Source organism: Ornithorhynchus anatinus, chromosome 5 (assembly GCF_004115215.2).
Source record: "Ornithorhynchus anatinus isolate Pmale09 chromosome 5, mOrnAna1.pri.v4, whole genome shotgun sequence".
NCBI lineage: Eukaryota > Metazoa > Chordata > Mammalia > Monotremata > Ornithorhynchidae > Ornithorhynchus > Ornithorhynchus anatinus.
The window spans coordinates 56254042-56277104 of NC_041732.1; the positions used below are offsets into that span (position 1 = coordinate 56254042).

Consider the following 23063-nt stretch of genomic DNA (forward strand, 5'->3'; position numbering starts at 1 on the left):
ATGGAGAGGCCCAGAGACAGAGAGACCCAGCTGAGCCCTGGCCGGAGAGGGGCACTGTCGACGGCAGTGGGAACGGGACGGCCTCAGGGTCCTGGAATGGAGCAGCTGGCGGGGAAGAAGACAAAGAGCAAGTGGAACAGGGATCTGGCCCAGGTCCCTAAGGTCCCCATGTACTGAGTAAGGGAGTGTTGCGGGGGGAGGCTCAGGGAGACAGAGGGTTGATGGTTCAGAAATTAATTTATTACGAATGACCTCACACCCTGGTGAGGCCAGGGAGGAAGAAGTAGAGGGGCTGGAGCCTGCCTGCAGCCCCAACCATCCTAGATTCCTCAGGGCTAGGCCCAATGAGGGGATATGGGCCAGGGATAGGGTTGAGGATGGGGAAAGGGGGCTGGGGAGAGGGGACGGAGTGGGGAAGGAGAGAGTTTGCAGGTAATAAAGCATATGTATAACATATAACTGTGCAGGGACTCTGTGGATACAGATACAATGTCAACTTTCTTGACATTAAATTGGGCCCGGGGGTAGTATCAGTCTCTCTGGTGGAAGCAGAGGGCAGGCAGGGCTGGGAGGAATGGGGAGGGAGTGCTGGTTAGGGACCCATGCCTGCCTACCTGCCTGCTTCCAGCTTCCTTGAATAAATATTCAGGGTTTGCACCTGGGAATCAGGATGAGACCCCCTCCCAGGCTAGGGCCTGAAGGAGTCGGGCAGTCGGCTAAAGCCCAAAGACACATCTCTTCCTGTCCAGCCGTCCTTTGGGACGGCGTTTGTGGCAGGAAGCTAAAGCAGGTGACTGGCTCCTCTGGTCGCTCAGCCTGTCCTTGGACTTCTCCAGCTGCACTGTCCAGTGCGGGGGGCAGGTTCTGCCCGAGCCTGGGGGTCACTAGCCCACGGACCCCTCAGTTTTTCACCAGGCTGGAGTGGGCATCGGTTTGCTCCTGGACTGGGACCCGGAAGCTTTTCACCTCTGTGGGGGAAGGAGGCACATGTTAGTAAAGGGGCGATCATACCCTGCCCACAGGGGGAACCCAGAAAAAGGAGTTGGTATTTGTATTTGTTCAGCGCTTACTATGTGCCGAGCACTGTTCTAAGCACTGGGGTAGACACAGGGGAATCAGGTTGTCCCACGTGGGGCTCACAGTCTTAATCCCCATTTTGCAGATGAGGTAACTGAGGCACCGAGAAGTTAAGTGACTAGCCCAAAGTCACACAGCTGACAAGTGGCCGAGCCGGGATTCGAACCCATGACCTCTGACTCCAAAGCCCGTGCTCTTTCCACTGAGCCACGTGCACGGGGGCTTGGCCAGGGAAGGGGCAAGGCATCCCCAAACTGGTGAGGTGGAGATTCTGGACCTTGGGATGCCAGGGCAGCTGAGCCCTGGCCGGGGAGGGGCACTGTATATGGCAGCGGGAACAGGACGGCCTCAGGGTCCTGGAGCGGAGCACCTGGCCGGGTCCCCCAGACTCACCCTGACGCCCAAACTCAGGGGGTGGCCGCTCTTCCCTCCTCCTGGAGACGTAGATAGTGAGGAGCAGCGTGATCAGGCCGGACACCACCAGCACCGTCAGACCCACGAGCACTAAGGGCAACAGTTCTGGGGAGGAGCCACGACACCCGGCAGTGACAATGAGACCCAGGCCACTGCCCTACTTCTCCCAGCTCCAGCCTAGTGTTGCAGACTTTCCTTGTTGAGTCCCATAGCTGCACCTTGGCGGGGAGGGGGGTAGGGGTGCCCGTAGGCCCCCAAGACTTTCCCGTTGGCCACAGGGCTGCGCCCACCCTGCCTCCCCTTCACTCCCACCCTCCCAACTCACGTGCAGGCTGTCCCTGGGTGAGGGGGACAGGAAGGGGACGAAGGGAGCTCCAAGGAGAAACCCCATACCTTGGGTGCTCTCGAGAGGGTGTTGGCTGGTGGGCTGCGGTCCTGTGGACAAGAGTCCCCTAACTTGCGTTGCTGTCGTCTGAGAGTGCCGGGAGATCAGGGGGAGGGGAGCCCGTGAGGGTCTCTGACCCTCGCAGATGGCATCAGCCTTGCTGGTGCCTGCTCGGAGAGTCTGCTTTCCCTCAGCTGTGCAGCTGCAGGGAGCCAAGGAAAACAGACAGATAGAACCAGGCAGGCAGGCAGAGAGGCAGAGAGAGAGGCAGGCAGAGGGGAAATCAGCACACACAGTTAATAATAATTAATGGTACCTAAGTGCTTACTATGTGCGAAGCACGGTTCTAGGCACTGAAGCAGATATGTTAATTAGATTGGACACAGTCCCTGTCCCACATGGGGCTCGCAGTCTTAATACTCATTTTACAGATGAGGTAACTGAGGCTCAGAGAAGTAAAGTGACTTGCCCAAAGTCACACAGCAGACATGTGGCAGAGCCGGGATTAGAACCCCCACCCCCCCGCGATTAGACTGTAAACCTGTCATACGGCAGGGACTGTCTCTTATCTGTTGCCGACTTGTTCATCCCAAGCGCTTAGTACAGTGCTCTGCACATAGTAAGCGCTCAGTAAATACTATTGAATGAATGAATGAACCCAGGTCCTCCTGACTCCCAGGCCAATCCTCTAGCCACTAAACAAGTTGAAACAGCTCATGAGGTTCACACTGACCTCACACACAGGCCCACGTACACACACATGCACACTTACTTGGTCCAGGGGCGGCATATCCGGTTCTCTCCAGGGGAATAGTATGCTGGTGGGCAGGGAACACACTCTGGAACACAAAAAGCAAGGACATTTCCAGCTGCAGCTGGAGCAGAGCCGACACCCCCCGCCAAGGAATGGGGTGGCCATTTGTCATCTCAGTCACCCTCAGAGAAAAGTCTGCTGCTGCCCACCATCTTCCCTGGCCTATGGGGATGGCTGGCTCACCCCACCCCCAAAATCATGGGCCATGTGACTCACCTTATCCCCACACAACCTGGGCGACTTCCCCTGCCAAGTTGCAGGGTTGAGATAGTGTCCAGACCTCCCCACCCTCGCACTTCCATGAGATGCTGAGTCCCTGTCAGGGGACCCAGGGACCATCAAAGCTGGGGGTTGGGCTGGAGCCACTGAATGACCTATGTCCCCTGAAAGTTACTGTGTGGGCCTCCTTAGAGCCTGGGAAAGAGCTGAGATTCTGCAACTGAAAATCTCCCGCCACCCACATACTTAAACACACCTGTGTGCATATCCACTCATATCCCCATGGGCATACAAACTCCACTGTGCACAAACAAGCATTACCACACACACAATCTAGTGCACATGTGCACAACTTGTATACATACCTTCATGCACTCTTGTACACCCTTCCCCCAAGAGCATGCGTTGCTTTGCATACATACATGCAACCACAAACGTTCATATTGGTGCATACAATATATCCATACACTTCTACATGCACACACACACATCACACACACACAATATCAGGGACACCTGTGCGTGCCTGCGCACACACATGCACACACACACACACACACACACACACACACACACCCCCTTCTCCCATGTGGCATAGGCTGGTGTACCCATAGACCTAGCCCTCACAGCTCCTATTTCTCAGCAGGCAGTTCCACTCTCGGGCTGAACAGGCATAGCACTTATGAAAATATCTGTAATTTTATTTATTTGTATTGATGTCTTTCTCCCCTCCCCTAGACTTTGAGCTCGTTGTGGGCAGGGAATGACACTGCATTGTACTTTCCCAAGCGCTTAGTTAAGTGCTCTGCACAGTAAGCGCTTAATAAATATGATTGAATGAATGAATGGATGGTGGTCGGCAGGGTGACCAGCGTCCTGACTTGGGGCACACGCACCAGCAGTCCAGCCCGGAGTGGATTGGCATAGGGAGTCTCCCCAACAGCCAGATCTCATCAAGACTAGGATGGGGAGGGTCCATCAGGCCGGGTCCACCCCCGGCCCCGTGTCTTTCTCTGTCCTCCTCCCCTCGGTCCTCCCCATGCCCTCCCCTGGATCCCGGCCCTACCTGTTCCGGAGGGGCCCCGTCCATTCATGCGGGGTTGGGTGCCCTCAGAGCAGTGGCAGACCGTGTCTTTGGTGGCGGTGCAATTCTCCGATTTCTGACTCCCCGTGTCTAAGGCAGGCAGCCAGTGGGGCAGGAAGTCAGGGTGTGACCTTCCACCCCCCAACCCCACTCTCACTCCCGAATAGGTCCCAGAGGTCATTCTATCTAGTTTCCCATCTGTGAGCACTTCACCAGCCCAGTCTCATAGGTTCTTCTGGATTCCCCAAGAATTCCTCCACACTTGCCCTTCAGGAACTGAAAACTCTGTACTAAGCATCCGTTGGACATGGGGAAGTGCACTCTATGCCTAATTTCAGTTTGCCCTGCTGATGTGGTGACCCTAGAGCCTTTTTTTATGGTGTTTGTGAAGCACTTATTATGGGCCAGGCACTAAGCACCAAGGTAGATAGAAAGTAATCAGGTTGGACACAGTCCCACATGGGTCTCACAGTCTTAATCCTCATTTTACAGAAGAGGTAACTGAGGCACAGAGAAATGAGGTGACCTACTTAAAATCACACAGCAGACAAATGGCAAAGCCGGATTAGAACCCAGGTCCTTCTAACTCCCAAGACCGTGCTCTATCCACTTGGCTTGTCTTTTCTTTGGTTCTGCCCGCAGTGGTGCTAGCGATGATCCTGCCTGCACTGGGGATTTCTGCTTCCCTGACTAAACACTCAGCAACAGGTCAGGAGAGAGCTGGCCGGGGCACAGCCAGTCCCTGTCTGGGACTTTCCATCTTGACAGAACCAGTCAGGGCATGGTGGGGACTGGGCATGGCGGGAGGGGATGAGGAAGGAGAGATGAGGTTTGGAGAGGGAAGGTCCACAGACAATGTTGGGGCAGAAAGGACTTTGGTCAGTCACGATGAAGTGCCTCCAGAAGGGGCGGCAGCCCAGGAACACTGAGCATGTGAACTGGGGGAGAAGAGAAGCAGCATGGCCTAATGGATAGAGCACAGGCCTGGGAGTCAGAAGGACCTGGGTTCTAATCATGGCTCTGCCACCTGTCTGCTGGGTGACCTTGGGCAAGTCACGTCATTTCTCTGTACCTCAGTGACCTCATCTTTAAAATAGGAACTAAGATTGTGAAACCCATGTGGGACATGGACTGTATGTTTAGTTTATATCTACCCCAGTACTTTAGTACAATGCCTGGCACACAGTAAGCACCTAATGGTGTAGAGAAGCAGTACAGTGTAGTGGATAGAGCATGGGCCAGGAAGTCAGAAGGGCATGGGTTCTAATCCTTGCTCCGCCCTTTTCTGCTGTGTGACCTTGGGCAGTGCTTAGAACAGTGCTCCAGTGCTTAAAACAGTGCTTGGCACATAGTAGGTGCTTAACAATCCATAATTATCATTATTATTATTATTATTATTATTATTATTAAGTCCCTTCATTTCTTCGGGCCTCAGGCACTTGATCTGTAAAATAGGGAATGAGACTGTGAGCTCCGTGGGACAGGGACTGCGTCCAATCTGATTTGCCTGTATCCACCCCAGCGCTTAGTACAGGGCCTGGCACATAGTAAGCTCTTAATAAATACCATAATGATAATAATTATTATTAAAAGGCAGGAGAGAGGGAGGGAGGGAGGGAGGGGAAAGATATAGGGGTGGGAAGGGCCGGGAGATGGGGGAGGAGCCGAGGAGGGCCGAGGCTCACCTGTGTAACACCAGCTACAGGGCTTGCATTTGTAGTAGTTCATAGCCTCGTTGAAGAATCCCTCTCGACAGGGCACACATTTCGAGTCCCGCTTGTTATTGCAGCGCTCCAACATCTCAAAGCCTGTAGGATCCGTGGGCAGCGGCGGTGGGGAGATTTTAGGGGTGGGGGCGGGCGCAGAGAGCACAAATTTATTCCTATTAATGTCTGTCTCCCTCTCTAGACTGTAAGCTCATTGTGGGCAGGGAATGTGTCCGGTTTATTGTTATAGTTTACCTTCCCAACCGCCTACTTCAGTGCTCTACACACAGTGGGCGCTCGGTAAATACGATTGAATGAATGATTCAGATATTCTGAGATGTTGTGAGAAGCAGCATGACGTAGTGGATTGAGCACGGGCCTGAGAGTCAGAAGGTCATGGGTTCTAATCCCGGCTCTGCCACATGTCTGCTGTGTGACCTAGGTCAAGTCACTTCACTTCTCTGGACCTCAGTTCCCTCATCTGTAAAAAGGGGATTAAGAGTGTGAGCCCTATGTGGGACAGGGACTGTGTCCAACCTGACTAACTTGTATCTAGAACAGAGCTTGGCACATTCATTCATTCAATCGTATTGATCGAGCGCTTACTCTGTGCCGAGCACTGTCCTAAGCGGTTGGAAAGTACAATTAGGTAACAGAGACAATCCTTATCCAACAATGGGCTCACAGTCACATAGTAAGTGCTTAATAAGTACCATAATTATCATTATTATAGAGAAGCAGAGTGGCTCAGTGGAAAGACCCCGGGCTGGGGAGTCAGAAGTCATGGGTTCAAATCCCGGCTCCACCGCTTGTCAGCTGTGTGACTTTGGGCAAGTCACTTCGCTTCTCTGTGCCTCAGTTTCCTCATCTGAAAAATGGGCATTAAGAGTGTGAGCCCCACGTGGGACAACCTGATCCCCTTGTATCTTCCCCAGCGCTTAGAACAGTGCTTTGCACATAATAAGCGCTTAACAAATGCCAGCATCATCAGCATCATCATCAATAAGCACGGGTTTGGGAGTCAGAGGTCATGGGTTCTAATCCTGGCTCCACCACTTAGCTGTGTGACTTTGGGCAAGTCACTTCACTTCTCTGTGCCTCCGTTACCTCATCTGTAAAATGGGGATTAAGACTGTGAGTGCCACGTGGGGCAATCTGATAACGTTGGATCTACCCCAGCGCTTCGAACAGCGTGCTTGGCACATAGTAAGCGCTTAACAAATACCATCATTATTATTACGTTGCCACTGGCGGGAGGGGAGGGATGGGCCACCTCCAGTCTGACCTCTGCTGCAGGCGGGAGCCCACCTAAAGCCCACCTGGAAAGAGCCAGGAGATTGTATGAGTGCGTGCGTGCCCAGCCGGGCCCGGCTCCGTTCTGCCCGCCGCTGACCGTTGGTCTCGGGGCCTAGCGGACACCAAATCCACAGGATTCCCCCCGGGGGTGTGGGGAGGGTCCCGTCTCTGGGATTGTACATCTCCGGCTCCTTTCCCTCCGGCTCGGGGGCGGCCGCAGGACCGTGACCCAAAGTGGGTCATCAGGACCGGGCAGCGTCCCGGGAAGGGACAACGAGCTTCGACACTCAAAATACCCCCCACTCCGGAGCTGCGGGACCCGACCGGAGCGGGGGTGGTCACTTGACCTGCCACAGCGGCCAGACCAGCTGAAAACGGGAAGAACGGCCGCTCTGGCCTCCGGCCTCCGGCCCAGAGGGGCTGGCTCTGTCCCTTCTTCCCTTAGAGCCCGTGGGGTCGGGCTAGCGCGGCCCCTTCTCCGTCCAGCGCAGGCCAGGGGGCGGTGGGCGCAGGTGGGGGACTTGTTCGCCCCCAGGGACGCGACCCCCTGCAGCGGGAGGGCAGACCATTGCTCTCCTTCTCCCCGTCCCCGACCCCTCGGTGGGGTCCAGTCCGGCCTCGACCCTCCCGGCCCCGGAAGGTCGATGCCGGAGGCTCTGGACGCCGGTCGGTCCCCCCAGGGGTCCCCGGGACCCCTCTCCCTCCGCTTCAGGGCCCGGGGGAGCCCCCCCACTCCGAGCCCACCCACGGCAACCCACGGTCTCCTTGCGGGGCCGGGCTTCCGCACCCCCAAACCAGGGGTTCCTGCAGCCGTGCGGCTTTCCGGGGCGGGGGTCTGGGGGCCGGGGTGGGCAGGCTGGGCTCAGCGGCCCACCCCCTTCCCCTCTCCTCCAGCCCGCAGAGCGCACCGCGGAGCCGGGGCTCGGGCTGGCTCTGAACCGACTGTCATCCTGGGGGTCCAGGGGCCGGAGCCTCTTACCGGCTGGACAGTCGTGGCAGCACTTGGAGCCGAAGGGATACTTTCCTGCCCCGCAGTCCAGTCCTTCCGCGCTCCCCGGCCGGGCCAGCAGCAGCAGGAAGAGGAGGAGGAGGTGGAAGGCAACGGCGGCCGTGCAGGTCGCGGCCCCGGGGCCCCGGCGTCCAGCCCGGGTCCGCCCGTCCATGGCTTCTGCGGAGATGCTTCCGAGGCCGGCTCGAGGCGCGCAGTGAGGAGCCGAGGTGATGGTTGCTGCCAAGCCCCCGGCTCCGGGGAAACCCCCGCGCGGATGGAGGAAGAGAAAATAGAGAAAAGCGTCACTTTTTTTTCATTTTCCAAAACAAGTTGGACTCCTCGGGGTTGGGGCTGGAGAGGCGAGGGAACCCGCTGGCAATGCTTGGCACGTAGTAAGCGCTTGAATATACCATCATCATCATTATTATTGCTATGGACTACTACCCCTCTCCCCCGGTTCTCTCCAAGGCACTCGGGAAGCCGTTTTGACATTCCTGAGCCTGCTGGCGGCCTCGCTTGGACACATACCGCAGACACGCGAGCGCACACGGTCAGCGCTCTGTGCAGTGCATGGCACATAATAAGCGCTTAACAAATACCATCATTATCATAATTATTACAAAGGCAAGTTCAGGTTCACAGGCACCCGGGCAAACCTGCCTGGACCCAAACGTACAGAAACACATTTGCACCCTTATAATGCAAACACACACACCGACCTGACCAAATATATAAGGGCATCCACATACGTGGGCATTTAAACACATAGGTCAGTAAGGTCGCCAGATTGGGCTGGGACAGACCTGGTGGGCCACACCCCTCTCCCCACCAAAGATGGGTTGTTGTGACTGCCCCTGTTGACCGGAACCCCGCCGTCTCCTGGAGAGGGGATAGGTCCTTTGGTAAAGTAGTGAAGTAGTGAGGTTCAGAGCAGCTCAAAATCAGGGTCAGGGTCTAGCTGGACAGAGCCCGGGCCTAGCTGGATAGAGCCCGGGCCTAGCTGGACAGAGCCCCAGACTCCTGCCCCAAGGGGTAGGGGATGCTGGCTGCCCAGCTCCACCCCTCACGGAGAGCCAGACATCATCAATGGGGCGGGGGTCCGAAGCCACCTTTCCTTTCAACTCTGAAATCCCACCTCGCTCTCCCTAGGACTCAGCATTTACAGCCCTGGGGGTGGGAGACTCTCTGTCATCTTCAGGGTCCCTCTGACAGGAGCATCGTCTGTACCAGTATTGACACTGCACCCGGCCCTCAGTTTACCTCAGTCCTTGGGAGGTTCTGCGTGGCCCCATCCCAAACCTCACAGAGGGGCTACGGGGGGTGCACAGGCTCCCGCAGATCTTTGAGCCATGGGAGGGGTTGGGAGGAAGGGGAGAGAACACCTGCACCTGCTGCTCCTCAGCTGAAGGAAAGCCATCACCACACCCGTCCCCTAGTGCAACCGGGAAAGCAAGCTAGACAACTCACTGCTCTCCACGGATGTCCGGATCCCAGCCAGAATCCCTTGGCATCAGCCACTGAAGAACAGCTCTAACTGTGCGCTGCCCAAAGTTTCCAGACGGAGCTCGTTCATCGCCCTGGTTGGGAGACCCCACTACCCCTGCAGCATGGCGTGGTGCTAGGTGTTTGGGAACTGTTGAAAAGTTACAATCCCTGTCCTCAAGGATCTTCCCATCAAATGTGCACCATCCTTCGGCTCAAGCCCAGCCTAAGTGGGACAATCTCTGTAATCTCTGTGCGGGGAAAGAGGCACGGGCCTGGGAGTCAGAGGACTTGGGTTCTAATCTTGGCTCTGCCACTTCTCTGCTGTGTGACCTTGGGCAAGTCACTTCACTTCTCTTTGCATGTTACTTAATCTGTAAAATAAGGATTACATCCTCTCCCTCTTCTTTAGACTGTGAGCCTTATGTAGGACAGGGACTGTGTCCAACCTGATTAACTTGTAAGCACTTACCAAGTATTATTATCATCATTATCCTAAATACTGTTGAATCCTGACATCTGGTGTCTGGCAGCTCCTGAGTGAACTTTGTTGCTGGGAGAATCCACAGGCTGCTCCCTGAGGATACAGCCAGTGTCATCAGAGGTAAAGGCACCTCACTAACTCTCCAGTGGTGTTGGAATAAGGGAATAAGGATAGTTACTGAGGGCCCACTGTACTAAGTACACTGTACTAAGTACACTGTAGTACACTGTACTAAGCACTTCGGAAGGAACAGTAGAAGCACAACACATATTCCCTGCCCATAAGGAACTTACTCTAATAAGGGAAACAGACATAAAGATAAAAATAGAGCAGTCCAAGTGAAAAATTGATTTTACAGATGCCTTCCCTGGGTGTTTGGTTCAATTCTGTTCAGCCTGGTCTGAGCCTTCAGGCCTGAGGATGGAAGTAGAGATCAGAAAACTGGAGTCTGAATTTGCTTCCGATCCACTAAGACATGAATCAGTAGTATTCTGTTGAGCGCTTACTGTGAGCACAGCACAGTAGTTTGCCTTTGGGAGAGTTCAACAGAGGTAAAAGACACATCCCTGCCCTCAAGTAGTTTATCATCTGACAGGGGAAACCAACATAAAAGTAAATTAAACAGAAAATAGGATGAAGAAAAGGATGGAAAGATAATAATAATGATGATATTTGTTAAGTGCTTACTATGTGCCAGGCACTATACAAAGCGCTGGGGTGGATATAAGCCAATCAGGTGGGACACAGTCCCTGCCCTACATGGGGCTCACAGTCTCAATCTCCATTTTACAGATGAGGTAACCGAGGCTCAGAGAAGTGAATTGACTTGCCCGAGGTCACACAGCAGACTAGTGGCAGAGCTGGGGTGGGCAGGTGGATGAGTAAGTGCAAACGTAGTAGAGTATGTAAGTTAGTAAGTAGAATATGTAAATCAAGACATACAGAAGTGTCACAGAATAGTTCTAAGAATGGCAAGGTGCTGAGTTGGGAGGCTCTGACTTGGGGAGAAGACAAATGACTCGGGGACAGTCTCCACGAGGAGACTCTTTCAATGGGCTGCGAGCATCACCCAGAGAGCCCAAGCTGCCGGCCGGGGACTGCCAAGTGCTGACGTCTCTGCTCTGGAGGGGTACATGTGCCAGTTGGAGCTGGGACTGGGATGGGAACTATTTCTCATTTGGCACAAGGCTTTGGGCCAGCAGTCTGAACAATAATAATAATAATAATAATAATAATAATAATGTTGGTATTTGTTAAGCGCTTACTATGTGCAGAGCACTGTTCTAAGCGCTGGGGTAGACACAGGGAAATCAGGTTGTCCCACATGGGACTCACAGTATTAATCCCCATTTTACAGATGAGGTAACTGAGGCACAGAGAAGTTAAGTGACTTGCCCAAAGTCACACAGCTGACAAGTGGCAGAGCCGGAATTCAAACCCATGACCTCTGACTCCAAAGCCCGTGCTCTTTCCACTGAGCCACGCTGCTTCTCTGAAGAAGAATGAGGATAATAATAATGCTCATTGTTGAGCGCTTTCTGTGTACCATTGTTAATAATAACTGTAGTATTTGTTAAGCACTTACTGTGCACCAGGCACTGTACTAAGCATTGGGGTGGATACAAGCAAATTGGGTTGGACACAGTCCCTGTCCCTCATGGGGCTCACAGCCTAAGTAGGAGGGAGAATGATTTAATCCTCATTTTACAAAGGGGGTGACTGAGGCACAGAGAAGTCAAGTGACTTGCCCAAGGTCACACAGTAGCAGATGCCAACCCACACCAGGAAAACTCCACATGCCATCCAAGATTTTGATTGGCAGTCCAGAGCTTAATGCTGCAGTCCATTATCGATCCATCAGCTAATGGAATTTATTGAACGCTTACTCTGTGCAGAGCACTGTACTAAGTGGTAGGGAGTGTACATTACAATAGAGTTGGTTGACGTTCCCTGCTCATAATGAGCTAAGAGTCTAGCAGGGGAGACAGACATTAATATAAATAAATACATTATGGGTATGTACATAAGAGCTGGTGGGGCTGAGGGTGAAGCGAATACCAAGTGTCCAGATGAAGCAGAAGGGAGAGGGAGTCAGGGAAAGAGATCTTAATTGGGGAAGGCCTCTTAGAGATGTGATTTTAATAAAGCTTTGAAGGTGGGGAGAGTGGTAGTCTGGTGTATTTGGAGGGGGAGGGAGTTCCAGGCTGGAGGGAGGACTGGGAAAGGGATCAGCAGTCAAAAAGATGAGATTGGGAAGCAGTGTGGCTTAGTGGAAGAAACACAGGCCTGGGAGCCAGAGGATGTGAGTTCTAATCCCAGTTCTGCTACTTGTCTGCTGTGTCCTTAGGCAAGTCACTTAATTTCTCTGTGCCTCAGTTATCTCGTCTATAAAGTGGGGATTAAATCCTACCCCCTTCTACTTAGACTATAAGCATCATTTGGGACAGGAACTGTGATCAACCTTATTAACCTGTATCTATCCCAGGGCTTAGAACAGTGCTTGGCACATAGTAAGCACTTAGCAAATACCTTAGAAATTCAGAAAAAATTGGGACACAGCAAGCAAACTGGCGCTAGGGGAGCGAAGTGTGCGTGCTGGGCTGTAGTAGATCAGTGAGGTAAAGTAGGAGGGGGCAAACTGATTGAGTGCTTTAAAGTCAATGGTAAGGAGTTTCTGTTTGATGCCGAGGTGGATGGGCAACCACGTTTTTGAAGAGTGGGGAATTTGGACTGAACTTTTTTAAGAATAATGATCGGAGCAGCAGAGGGAACTATGGCCTGGTGTGGGGAGAGGCAGGAGGCAGGGAGATCAGTGAGGAGGCAATTGTATTTATCGAGCGCTTATTTTGAGCAAATCATAAGCATTTCCAGTAGTCAAGGCGGGATTGTCTAGGCGGCAACTGGCAATGAGGCCTAGACAACAGGCAGAGAAGAAGGAAGGCAAGCTGCACAGGCCAGTGCGAACTGCAGGGTGGCGTTGACAGGGAATCCAACTTTGGACCCACTTGAAACTTTTTGGTCTGTCTGCCCATCTTATTAGATTATAAACTGCAGGAGGGCAAGGGCCGTAGGTCTTGCTTCTGTTGCAGGACAGTCTTTCATTCTCAGAAGGTGCTCAGAACACATCACTTACAAGGATAACGATGATGTTCAACTCTGCCTATGGTCACAGCACCTACGGCTGTCGCCACGTCGGTTTCTTGTGCACGTTCATCAGTAACCCCTGCAGACCATTCTTGAGACCACCTGGCAGGACTTCAGCCAAAGGTATCACCCGAGCTGTGAGAATGATCATGATAATAATATTGATTATATTTATTATTGTTATTATTACTGCTAATAATAATAATATTTTTAAGTGCTTGTTATATGCCGAGCCCTTTAGTAAGAGCTGGGATAGATATAAGATAAGCAGATTCGACACAGTCCCTGATCTAGCCAAAGTGGGAGGGAGAATGGGGATTTCATCTCCATTTTATCGATGAGGAAACTGAGGGCTAGAGAAGTTGAATGTCTTGTCCAAGATCACCAGGCAGGCAAGTGGCAGATCTGGGATTAGAACCCAAGTCCACTGACTCCCAGCCTTGAGCTCTTTCCATTCTTTCCAGAGAATAATGGCAGCCTGCCTCCTATCTTTCCCCACTCCAGTCCATACTTCATTCCGCTGCCCAAATCATTGCGGCTTGTCTATGTGACTCTGGACAAGTCGCTTCATTTCTCTGGGCCTCAGTTACCTCATCTGTAAAATGGGGATTGAGACTGTGAGCCCCACATGGGACAGGGACAGTGACAGTGTCCAACACAATTTATTTGTACCTACCCCACCGCTTTTTACAGTGCCTGGCAAATAGTAAGGTAAGCACTCAAATACCATAATTATTATTATTGTCTAAAAACACATTCAGTCTTTGTCTTCCCACTTCTAAAGAACCCCCAGTGGTTGTCACTACCATCTCTACCATCAGCTTTAAAGCACTCAATAAGCTTACCCATCTCCTCCTACCTTACCTCACTGATCTACTACAGTCCAGCCTTCACACTTCACTCCTCCAGCTCCAGCTTACTCAGTCTGCCCTGATCTCAACTATCCCACAACACTGACCCCTTTCCCACATTCTCCCTTTCCCTCCATATGCACCAGACCACCAATTTCTCCTCCTTCAAAGACTTATTACGTTCACATCTCCTCCAAGAGGCCTTCCCTGATTGAGCCCTCTTTACACCGGCTCACTCTCTCACCTGCTTCATCTAAGCAACTGGAGCTATGAACTTTGGGCATTTGATATTCCACCCCACCCTCAACCCCACAGTACTTTGTACATACCTGTAAATCATACTTCACAAATTATTTATTTATATTGTCTGTCTCGCCCTCTAGACTGTAAGCTTGGGTGGGCAGGGAACGGGTCTACTAACTCTGATGTATTGTACTTTCCCAAGCATTCAGTACAGTGCTCTGCACATAGCAAGCACGTAATAAATTCCATTGATTGATTGAGAGGCCACACTGTGATGCAGTCTGGTCATTCTATCAGCACTGGGGCAACGCTGAGTGCAGTCTGGTTTCACCAGGCAGGACATGTGCGGAGAACGAACGACAGCCTGATTACCAAGCAACCGATGGACAAATGAGACGAAGGCAAAGAAAAGGTTATAAGGTCTCAGGGAAGCACCGCCTCAGATGGCACGGGAGGACAGTTATTCCTCCTCCTCTTTGGTATCTAGTGAACACCTGGATGAAGGAGGTATTCCCAAGTGGGAATATGCAATAGAAGTAAGAGAAGAGAAGTAGTGTGCCCTAAGAGGATTGATCACAGGTCTGGGAGTCAGAAGGACTTGGGTTCAAATCCCGGATCTGCCACTTGTCTGCCTTGTGACCTTCAGCAAGTCATTTCATTTCTCCAGGCCTCAGTTCCCTCATCGGCAAAATAGGGATTAAGACTGAGCCCTATGTGGGACAAGGACTGTTCAATCTGATTGGCTTGTATCTACCCCAGCTCTTAGTACAGTGCCTGGCACATAGAAGCACTTAATAAAGACCATTTAAAAAAAAGAGAGAAAAGGGTGACCTGCCTTGGAGGTGTTTACAGTCTCTTGGGGGAGACAATGGGATATAGACTGCCAAACAAACCAAAAGTCAAAGAGCAAAGATACAAAAAGCAATAAACAGATCTACCCATGAGTGCTCAGTGGCTGAAGGGATAACATTACTGGGAAAGTAGGGGTTAATCAGGGAAGGCCTCCTGGAAGCAGTGACTTTTTAGTAGGCTTCAAAAGAGGGGAGAGACTTGGTCTGGGTGATCTGAAGTGTGGAAAAGGTGAAAGATAGCTCTATCCTGTGGGTGAGGCAGCGGAAAGGAATGTTAGTGAGGTGTCAGAGATAGGAGAGCCAAGTGTGAGACACAGCTGGGAGGTGAGCTTGGGAGGAATGGAAGGGGGTGAGCTGGGGAGTAGTGGGAGAAGAGAGCAGATGAGTCACAGGGAGGCAGCATGGTGGTCCCAGCACCAGGCGGTTCAGCCAATGATGCAGCCAAAAGGAGCCAGGACCACTGGTTGGGGGGAATTGGGGGCCCATGGCAACAATAATAATAATAATGATAATAAATTGTGGTATTTAAGTGCTTACTATGTGCCAGGCACTGTACTAAGCACTGGGATGGATACAGGCCCAAATTGGGTTGGACACTGTCCCCATCTCAGCTGGGGCTTACAGTCTTAATCCCTATTTTACAGTTGAGGCCGAGAGAAACAAAGTGATTTGACCAAGGTCACACGGCAGACAAGTGGTGGAGCCGGAATTAGAACCCAGGTCCTTCTGCCTCCTAGACCCATGCTCTGTCTAGTAGGCCATGCTGCTTCTCCACCAAGAGGCTCATTGAAACAGTACTGGGAGCTGTCAAGGGCAATGTGGGGTCATCAATCAATGGCATTTACCGAGGGGCCACCAAGTGCTGGCCATTGTAGTTAGCATTTGGGAAAACATGGGGGAAGCAAGAAACCCTCAGAAGTCAACATCGTCAGCCCAACAGCTTGAGAAGGTGTCACCTGAGGTGGGACTACCATTGGGTCACCCCTCCACTGGCTCTAGGGCCAGGAGGACAATCCTGGGTGCAGGGTGTGGCCACCACCATACTAAAGTCAGAACGTAGAGGCCCTGAGGCCCTCGGGAAGAACAGCCAGTATGGCAATGGGGAGGGAGCCAGCTCCTCTGATAATAATAACAGTAATAATTGTATTTGTTAAGCGCTTACCATGTGCCAGGCACTATACTAAGCGCTGGGGTAGTTACAGGTTATTGAGTTGGACATGGTCCCTTGTCCCACATAAGGCTCACAGTCTTAATCCCCATTTTACAGTTGAAGTAACTGAGGCACAGAGAAGTGAAGTGACTTACCCAAGTTCACGTGTCAGACAGGTGGCAGAGCCCGAATCAGAATCCAGGTCCTTCTGACTCCCAGGCCAGTGCTCTATCCATCAGACCACACTGCTTCCCTAATGATGCCCAAGAAAACCGACTGGAGTGCTTAGCCGGGAGAGGAGGAAGGCTGAGAGGGACCAAGACACTGTCCGAGCTTCGGAAAGGCAGGTCGCTGGCAAGCCGCTCTCCGTGCCTGCTCAGGGGGTGGGCGGGAGACTGTGAGCCACATATGTGGGACAGGGACTGTGTCCAACCTGATTAATTTGTGTCTACCCCAGCGATTAGAATGGTGCTTAACACAGAGTAAGCACTTTACAAATACCATTAAAAAAAAAAAAAAAGAATCACGCTTAGGCTGCTGTGGGTCGAGAACATGATTAGACATGAGAAAGCATTTCCGGGTGGCTGGTGTGGGGTGGGGGAGGGAATACACTCTGGAACAGGCAACCCAGGGAAAGAGTGAAGTTTGCGGTGTGAAGTTTGCGGTGTCGGGACTTTTAAGGAGAGAACAGATTTTGCCTGTCCTGGTGGGGGGACGGAGGTGGGGGGCTAGACCGGGAGCCCCTGGGCAGAGAGGCGGGCTCAGACCCCGTCATGGTAATGGGAGGCATTAGTAATGGGAAGGCCCTCAGATTTAAAAGATCCATAACATCATAAACTTGTACCTACCCTAGAGATTAGAACAGTGCTTGACATGGAGTAAGCACTTAAGGGATACCATTAAAGGCAGAATAAGCCCCCTGGTCCACTTTGACCCATACCCAAGAAGCAGCATGCCCTAGTGGCAAGAGCATGGGCTTGGGAGTCAGAGGACATGGGTTCTAGAATATGTGTGACCTTGGGCATGTCACTTTACTTTTCCTTCTCTGTGCCTCAGTTACTTCATCTGTAAAATGGGGATTAAGACTGTGAGCCCCACGTGGGACAACCTGATTACTTTGTATCTATCCAAGTGCTTAGAACAGTGCTTGGCACATAGTAAGTGCTTAAATACCATCATTATTATTATTATTATTATTACCAAGTCACACACACACACCAGGCAGCCCTAGGCCTGTGCTCCCGTGTGACTGTCGTCAGTAGCTGTTTTTGGCTGTGGGAAATCCCCCACCTGTGGGCGTGCATACAGGTAGGCCTCTGTGCGCCTTATCTGCGATTTCTCAACCGCTCCAGGCTCTGAGGAAACTTCCCCTGCCTCTGCAGCTCTCCAGCTGTGACGCAGTTTCCCGGCTGTGCCAGCCAGGTGTGGGCTTGCCTGTACTGCCAGCAGTCTAGCTGGCTCCTGGATTGGTGGTTGAGGAGCCCCACCATCTCAGGGGCCGGGCCCTGATTTCCCCTCTGCTACCGTGTCCTCAGGAGCCTTAGCCGGAGCCCTGCTGGCAGCATGGGGGGACCGGACTGGCATCCACCAGTCACCAGATGGGAGTGGGACACACCTGATGTGCAGTTTTACTTTTTGCTAGGTGCTTACTATGTGCCAGGTACTGTACTAAGCACTGGGAAAGATACAAGTGAATCAGGTTGGACACAGTCCCTGTCCCACACAGTCTTAATCCCCCTTTTGCAAATGAGGTAACGGAGGCTCAGAGAAGTAAAGTGGCTTACCCAAGGTCCCACAGCAGACAAATGACAGAGTCAGGATTAGAACAGGGCCATCTGACCCCCAGGCCCATGCTCTATCCACTAGGCCATGCTGCCTCTGCAAGGAACTTACAGTCTACAGGGGGAAACATCTTAAAATAAAATATGGATATGCATTCATATTTATTGAGCGCTTACTGTGTGCAGAGCACTGTACTAAGCGCTTGGAATGTACAATTCGTCAACATATAGAGAACCTAAGTGCCGTGAGGCCCGGGTCGGGGGTGACTAGCAAGTGTTAAAAGGGGACAGATCCAAATGCAATGGTGATACAGGAGGGTGAGGAAGAGATCTGGGCTAGCGAGTTCCATTTCAAAGTCATCTGCCTAGAAGTGGTAATCGAAGCAGTGTCCTCCTCACGTCTTCTTCAGCTCAAGGTCTGGGGGCCAGCAGATGTGAAACTAGAGAAGCAGCATGTCATAGCAGATAGAGCCCGGCCCTGGGATTTAGAAGGTCCTGGGTTGTAATCCCAGCTCCGCCACTTATCTGCCTTGTGACTTTGAGCAAGCCACTTCACTTCTCTGAGCCTCCGTTACCTCATGAAAAATGGGTATTAAGACTGTGAGCCCCAGGTAGGACATAGACTGCAACCAAACAGAGTAGCTTTTATCTACTTCAGAGCTTAGAACAGTGCCCGGAACATAGTGAGAGCTTAACAAATACCATAAAAAAAAGTGTCTACCATCTCTGTAGTTCATCCTCTCAAGCGCTTAATACAGTGCTCTGCACACAGTAAGCACCCAATAAATACCATGGATTGACTGATTGTTTCTCGCATTTTATTTAACCTCTGGAACAACTCCACTTGCTTCTTCTACAGGCACCTCAAGCTCAATGGGTCCCAATGTGGGTTCTTCATCTTCCCTCCCAAAACCTCTTCCTTCAGTTGATAACAGACATCCTTTCCATCTCTCAAGCCTGTACCTTGGCATTATTACCCTTAATTCCTTCCTCTCTTTCAACCTTAACATCCAGCCCATTGTTAAATCCTCTTGGATTTTCCACCAAAACATTTCTCAGATCTTTCCATTCCTCTCCATCCAAGCAGCCACTATCCTGATTCCAGCCCTTGTCACATCCTTGCTAAACTATTGCATCCACCTATTCACTGGTCTCCCTGCCTCCAGTCTCTCTCCTTTCTCCAGTCTATACTTTGATCTGCTGCTGGGGTCATTTCTCTAAAATATTCTGTCCCCCGTCTCCCCACTCCTCAAAAAATCTCAGATCGCTGCTCATTCCTCTCCTCCTCAGGCAAAAACTTCTGATCATTGCCTTTAAAGCACTCAATGAGCTCTCTCCTTCTTACCTATCCACTCTCTTTTCCCGCTACATTCCAGCTCACACTCGTTTCTCAAGGTCACTTACCTCACCTCATTCTCATCTCTTCCATTTCACCTTTCATTCTGGTCTGCAAGTCCCTTCCCTTTCATAGCTACTAAACCACAGCTCTCCCCATCTTCCAAGTCTTTCTGAAATGATGCCCCTTCTAGGAGGCCTTGCTGGATTAATTTTTCTTCTCCCTAGGCCCTACCCTCAGCACAATTTGGTCAACCATGCACTTATACACTCGGATCTGCTCAGAGCAGTTCTGACTTACAGATCCTACTATTTAAGCACTTCCTCATCTACATATCCATTTTTCTTTTTTCTTCTATTTGTGAATTATTTTGTGCATCTCCCCCTAATCTGTAAATTCCCTGAGGACAGGGATGATGGCTTGGAATTTCTTGTATTCTCCCAAGTGCTTAGTACAGTGCTCTGCAAGGAGTAGGTGCTCAATAAATATTATCAATTACTCTCTCTCCTGGAGACTGAAACAAAGGGCAGACGTGTTTGATCCTGACCTGCCAGGATGGGAGAGAAGGGGGCTGGAACACACAGCAGGGCAATTTGCCAGCATATTTCTAAATGGTCAATGGGCGAAGCCTCTGGACTGGGTCAGGAAGCCTGAGTTCAGGTCTCCGGGGGTTCAGCCTCCAAACGTGGGGGGCTCCTGCCTTGCTGGGCACTGTAACCCCCACTATTAGAGAGGGAGACTCCCTCTGCTCTGCCTCAGTTCCTCCTTGCCCTCACTGGGGCTGGGGCCATTTCTTGGGAGACGTCTTTGGGAAAGCTCTCTGGGAAGCAGCAGCGAAGGAGGTAGGGTTCAGGGGGCACCGAGGTTCCCACATTCCCCTTCTTCCCTTCCTGGGTTTGTGGCCAATGGTGGCTACCTGATTCTGGATTCCTGCAGTGAATCCAACGGGCACTGTGTTGGTTCTGCTCTGCCATCTGGCATATGCCACCCCACAGCTGGTAGGCCACTCGGCGAGGCAGCTATTTTGGAGAAAGTCTACAGTGGAATGGGTGCTACCCGAGCTTTCTCTCGTGGCATCGCTCGTGGCACGTGAAAGTTTAAGCTAAGACACCGGCCACTTCCAGGCCTTCTGCCGGCCTGGCCAGCCAATGACTTACTTATGCTCTTCATTGGCATGAGAAAAGGTTGATGGACAGCTTATTTTAGAGATGTTTCATAGACTTGCCAGATAGGACAGTGATTTCCCTGTTCTAAAACATGCAGGCTCGCAGGCACTCCCTCACAGTGGGCAAACTGGCCTGGGACTAGCGAGCAAAGGGAGAGAGGATGGCAGTGCCCCACCTCCAGCAGCTAGAGGGGCTGAGCGAGGCCTCAGAGGGAGGAGGCCCCCAGAAACAGGCCATGAGCAGGAAAGGCGGCCCCAGCTCCTGTAACACAGACTTCAGAGCAGGACCCCGGGGAGGTTGTGGGGAGAGGCCAGAGGGTCCAAACGTGGGCCGTGGTCAAGCCGAGTGTCTGGGAGGGGCGAGGTCCAGAGGCCGTTCCTTCGGCTCCCTTCGCTCCCAACCCTGGGGATCGGCCCCCAACAGGTGTGCCGGGCCACTCAAGTTCCAAAACACTGACTCAAGTTTTTCCGACAGCCAGCGCCTAACCGCCCACAACATTCTCGGCGATGCCGAGCCAGGCGGACGTACGAGCCCCCTGCTGGATGAGGGTGGGCGCAATATCAGCACAACTCAGACCAGAGGAGGCTCCCGCCTGCTCCCCTCGGCGCCGGGCGGCCTCATGGGCCTGGCGCGACCTCTGGATATGGGGGTCCAGGTGGGCTGGTTCTGATCTCTGACCTTGGTCAACCAGGCTCAAGTTTGCTTTCAAGCAGCAGGGGGTTTTCACCTCTCGGGCAAGAAAGACAATGAAACGTGCTGCTTCCCCAGCTGGCAGTTTGGAAACTCCAGGCCCACTGAACTGCTGGTGGGGTGGCCCGGCCTGGCCCCGCCGGCGGCAACCGACACTCGGGGAGGCCCCGAGCCTGCCTGCGGCACGTCGACTCCTCTGGGACCAGTGTGCCCAAAGGCTGTCCCAACCAGTGGCGATCCTCGCTGGTGCCTCGGCCAAGGTGAGCAGGACCAGCCTAAAGCTCTGGGTTGGCCACCAGCTGAGAAGACCAGGAGAGGCGGCAGGGTGCCGGCCAGGGCTGGGTCAGGGACTCTAACGAAGAGGCCAAAGGCATCAGAAAAGATATAAATGGAAAAAACAATTAATACAAAATGGGCAGGGTGATGGGTTTCTCACAAACAAGGCCTAACCCTTCTGGTTCCTACCCTCTTGGCATCAGGGCCGCCTTCTACTGAGACTGGGGCTAGGAGCCTCTTGGGAAACTTTTAGTTCACTCGGCCCTCAACTCCCTCTCGCCACCCAAGCTTGCCCCACTCCTCCAGTTGCTCACCCCAAGTCTTGGACCAGCAAGGGGGAAAGCGCGCTTCACTTAGAACAGTGCTTGGCATACAGTCAGTGCTTAACAAATACTATAATTAAACCCTCAGGGAGCTTCTCTGCTTCCACCACTTTCATTTTCCACCTCTACACGGGATGATTCTGTCACTGTTATTTACTGTTCTACCTCCAGTTTTTTGAACCATTTTGATCCCTTTCTCATATTCCTTCACTCTCCCTGCCCCTACATTGATCGTAGGGGACTTCAACATCTACTTGAATGCTCGCGATGACCTTTCTGCTGCCTGCTTCCTCTCACTCCTCAGTTCCATCCACCGAACTCTCGTTCCATCCCACCTCACCCACTCACCAACTTGGCTACATACACAATCTCACCTTTACTTACTGTACAATCTCCAAGCTCACCAACTGAAATTCCATTGTCTGGCCACAACCTATTGACTTGCGTTCTTCCCCCCACCCCCTTGCTTCAAATCTGCCCTTTTCCCCCAGAGATCTCCCATCTCTGAACCACTCCAATTTGCTAGCATCACCATGCTCCATACCCATACAACCTTCTCTTATCACACAAATCCATGCCTTGTGCATCATAAGCTTGTTGTGGGCACGGAATGTGTCTGTTTATTGTTATAGTGTACTCCCAAGCGCTTAGTACAGTGCTCTGCACACAGTAAGCACTCAATAAATATGACTATCTGAATGAATGTACTCAACTCCACTCTACACTAATTTCAAAACACCAACTCACAGTCTTAGATCACCTCTGCAGTATACTTCCTCCTCTCTTGTAATTTAGAGAAGCAGCATGGCTCAGTGGAAAGAGCACGGGCTTGGGAGTCAGAGGTCATGGGTTCGAATCCCAGCTCCACCACCCGTCAGCTGTGTGACTGTGGGCGTCACTTCACTTCTCTGTGCCTCAGTTCCCTCATCTGTAAAATGGGGATTAAGACTCTGAGCCTCACGTGGGACAACCTGATGACCCTGTATCTACCCCAGCGCTTAGAACAGTGCTCTGCACATAGTAAGTGCTTAATAAATACCAACATTATTAATCTGTGGAGAGCTGCTGGTGGAAATCCAGACACCAGGCTGATCTCGTTCATTTTTAATTTACCCTCATCTGCTTTAACTTTTGCCCTCTCCTCTGCCTGTCAACAATACTTCTCTATCCTTATATATTCCCACTCCCATGGCGCACATCAGCCTTTTCAGACTTGTAACTCCCTCCTCAAACTCCCTGTCCCCTCCACCCCTTCCACCTCTTGCTCCTAATGACCTGGCCACCTACTCTGTCGAAAAAA

At 52.0% G+C, this 23063-nt stretch overlaps 1 protein-coding gene across 3 annotated transcripts; it reads right to left on the reverse strand.

Annotated features, from left to right (window-relative positions):
• Nucleotides 1–218: 218 nt before the first annotated feature.
• Nucleotides 219–8282, reverse strand: TNFRSF4 (TNF receptor superfamily member 4). 3 transcript variants are annotated; one of them, XM_029064636.1, is made up of 7 exons: nucleotides 7975–8282; nucleotides 5679–5801; nucleotides 3976–4083; nucleotides 2649–2715; nucleotides 1885–2078; nucleotides 1471–1596; nucleotides 219–968 (listed from the first exon to the last, which is right to left on the reverse strand). In XM_029064636.1, exons 1-7 carry the CDS (start codon nucleotides 8156–8158, stop codon nucleotides 901–903), a joined length of 870 nt encoding a protein of 289 aa, XP_028920469.1. In that variant the 5' UTR covers nucleotides 8159–8282; the 3' UTR covers nucleotides 219–900. The 3 variants fall into 3 exon arrangements, with proteins under 3 accessions (XP_028920469.1, XP_028920468.1, XP_028920470.1); XM_029064635.2 differs by lacking the exon at nucleotides 7975–8282 and adding an exon at nucleotides 7019–7945; XM_029064637.2 differs by lacking the exons at nucleotides 3976–4083; nucleotides 7975–8282 and adding an exon at nucleotides 7019–7949.
• Between the last annotated feature and the right edge of the window lie 14781 nt (nucleotides 8283–23063).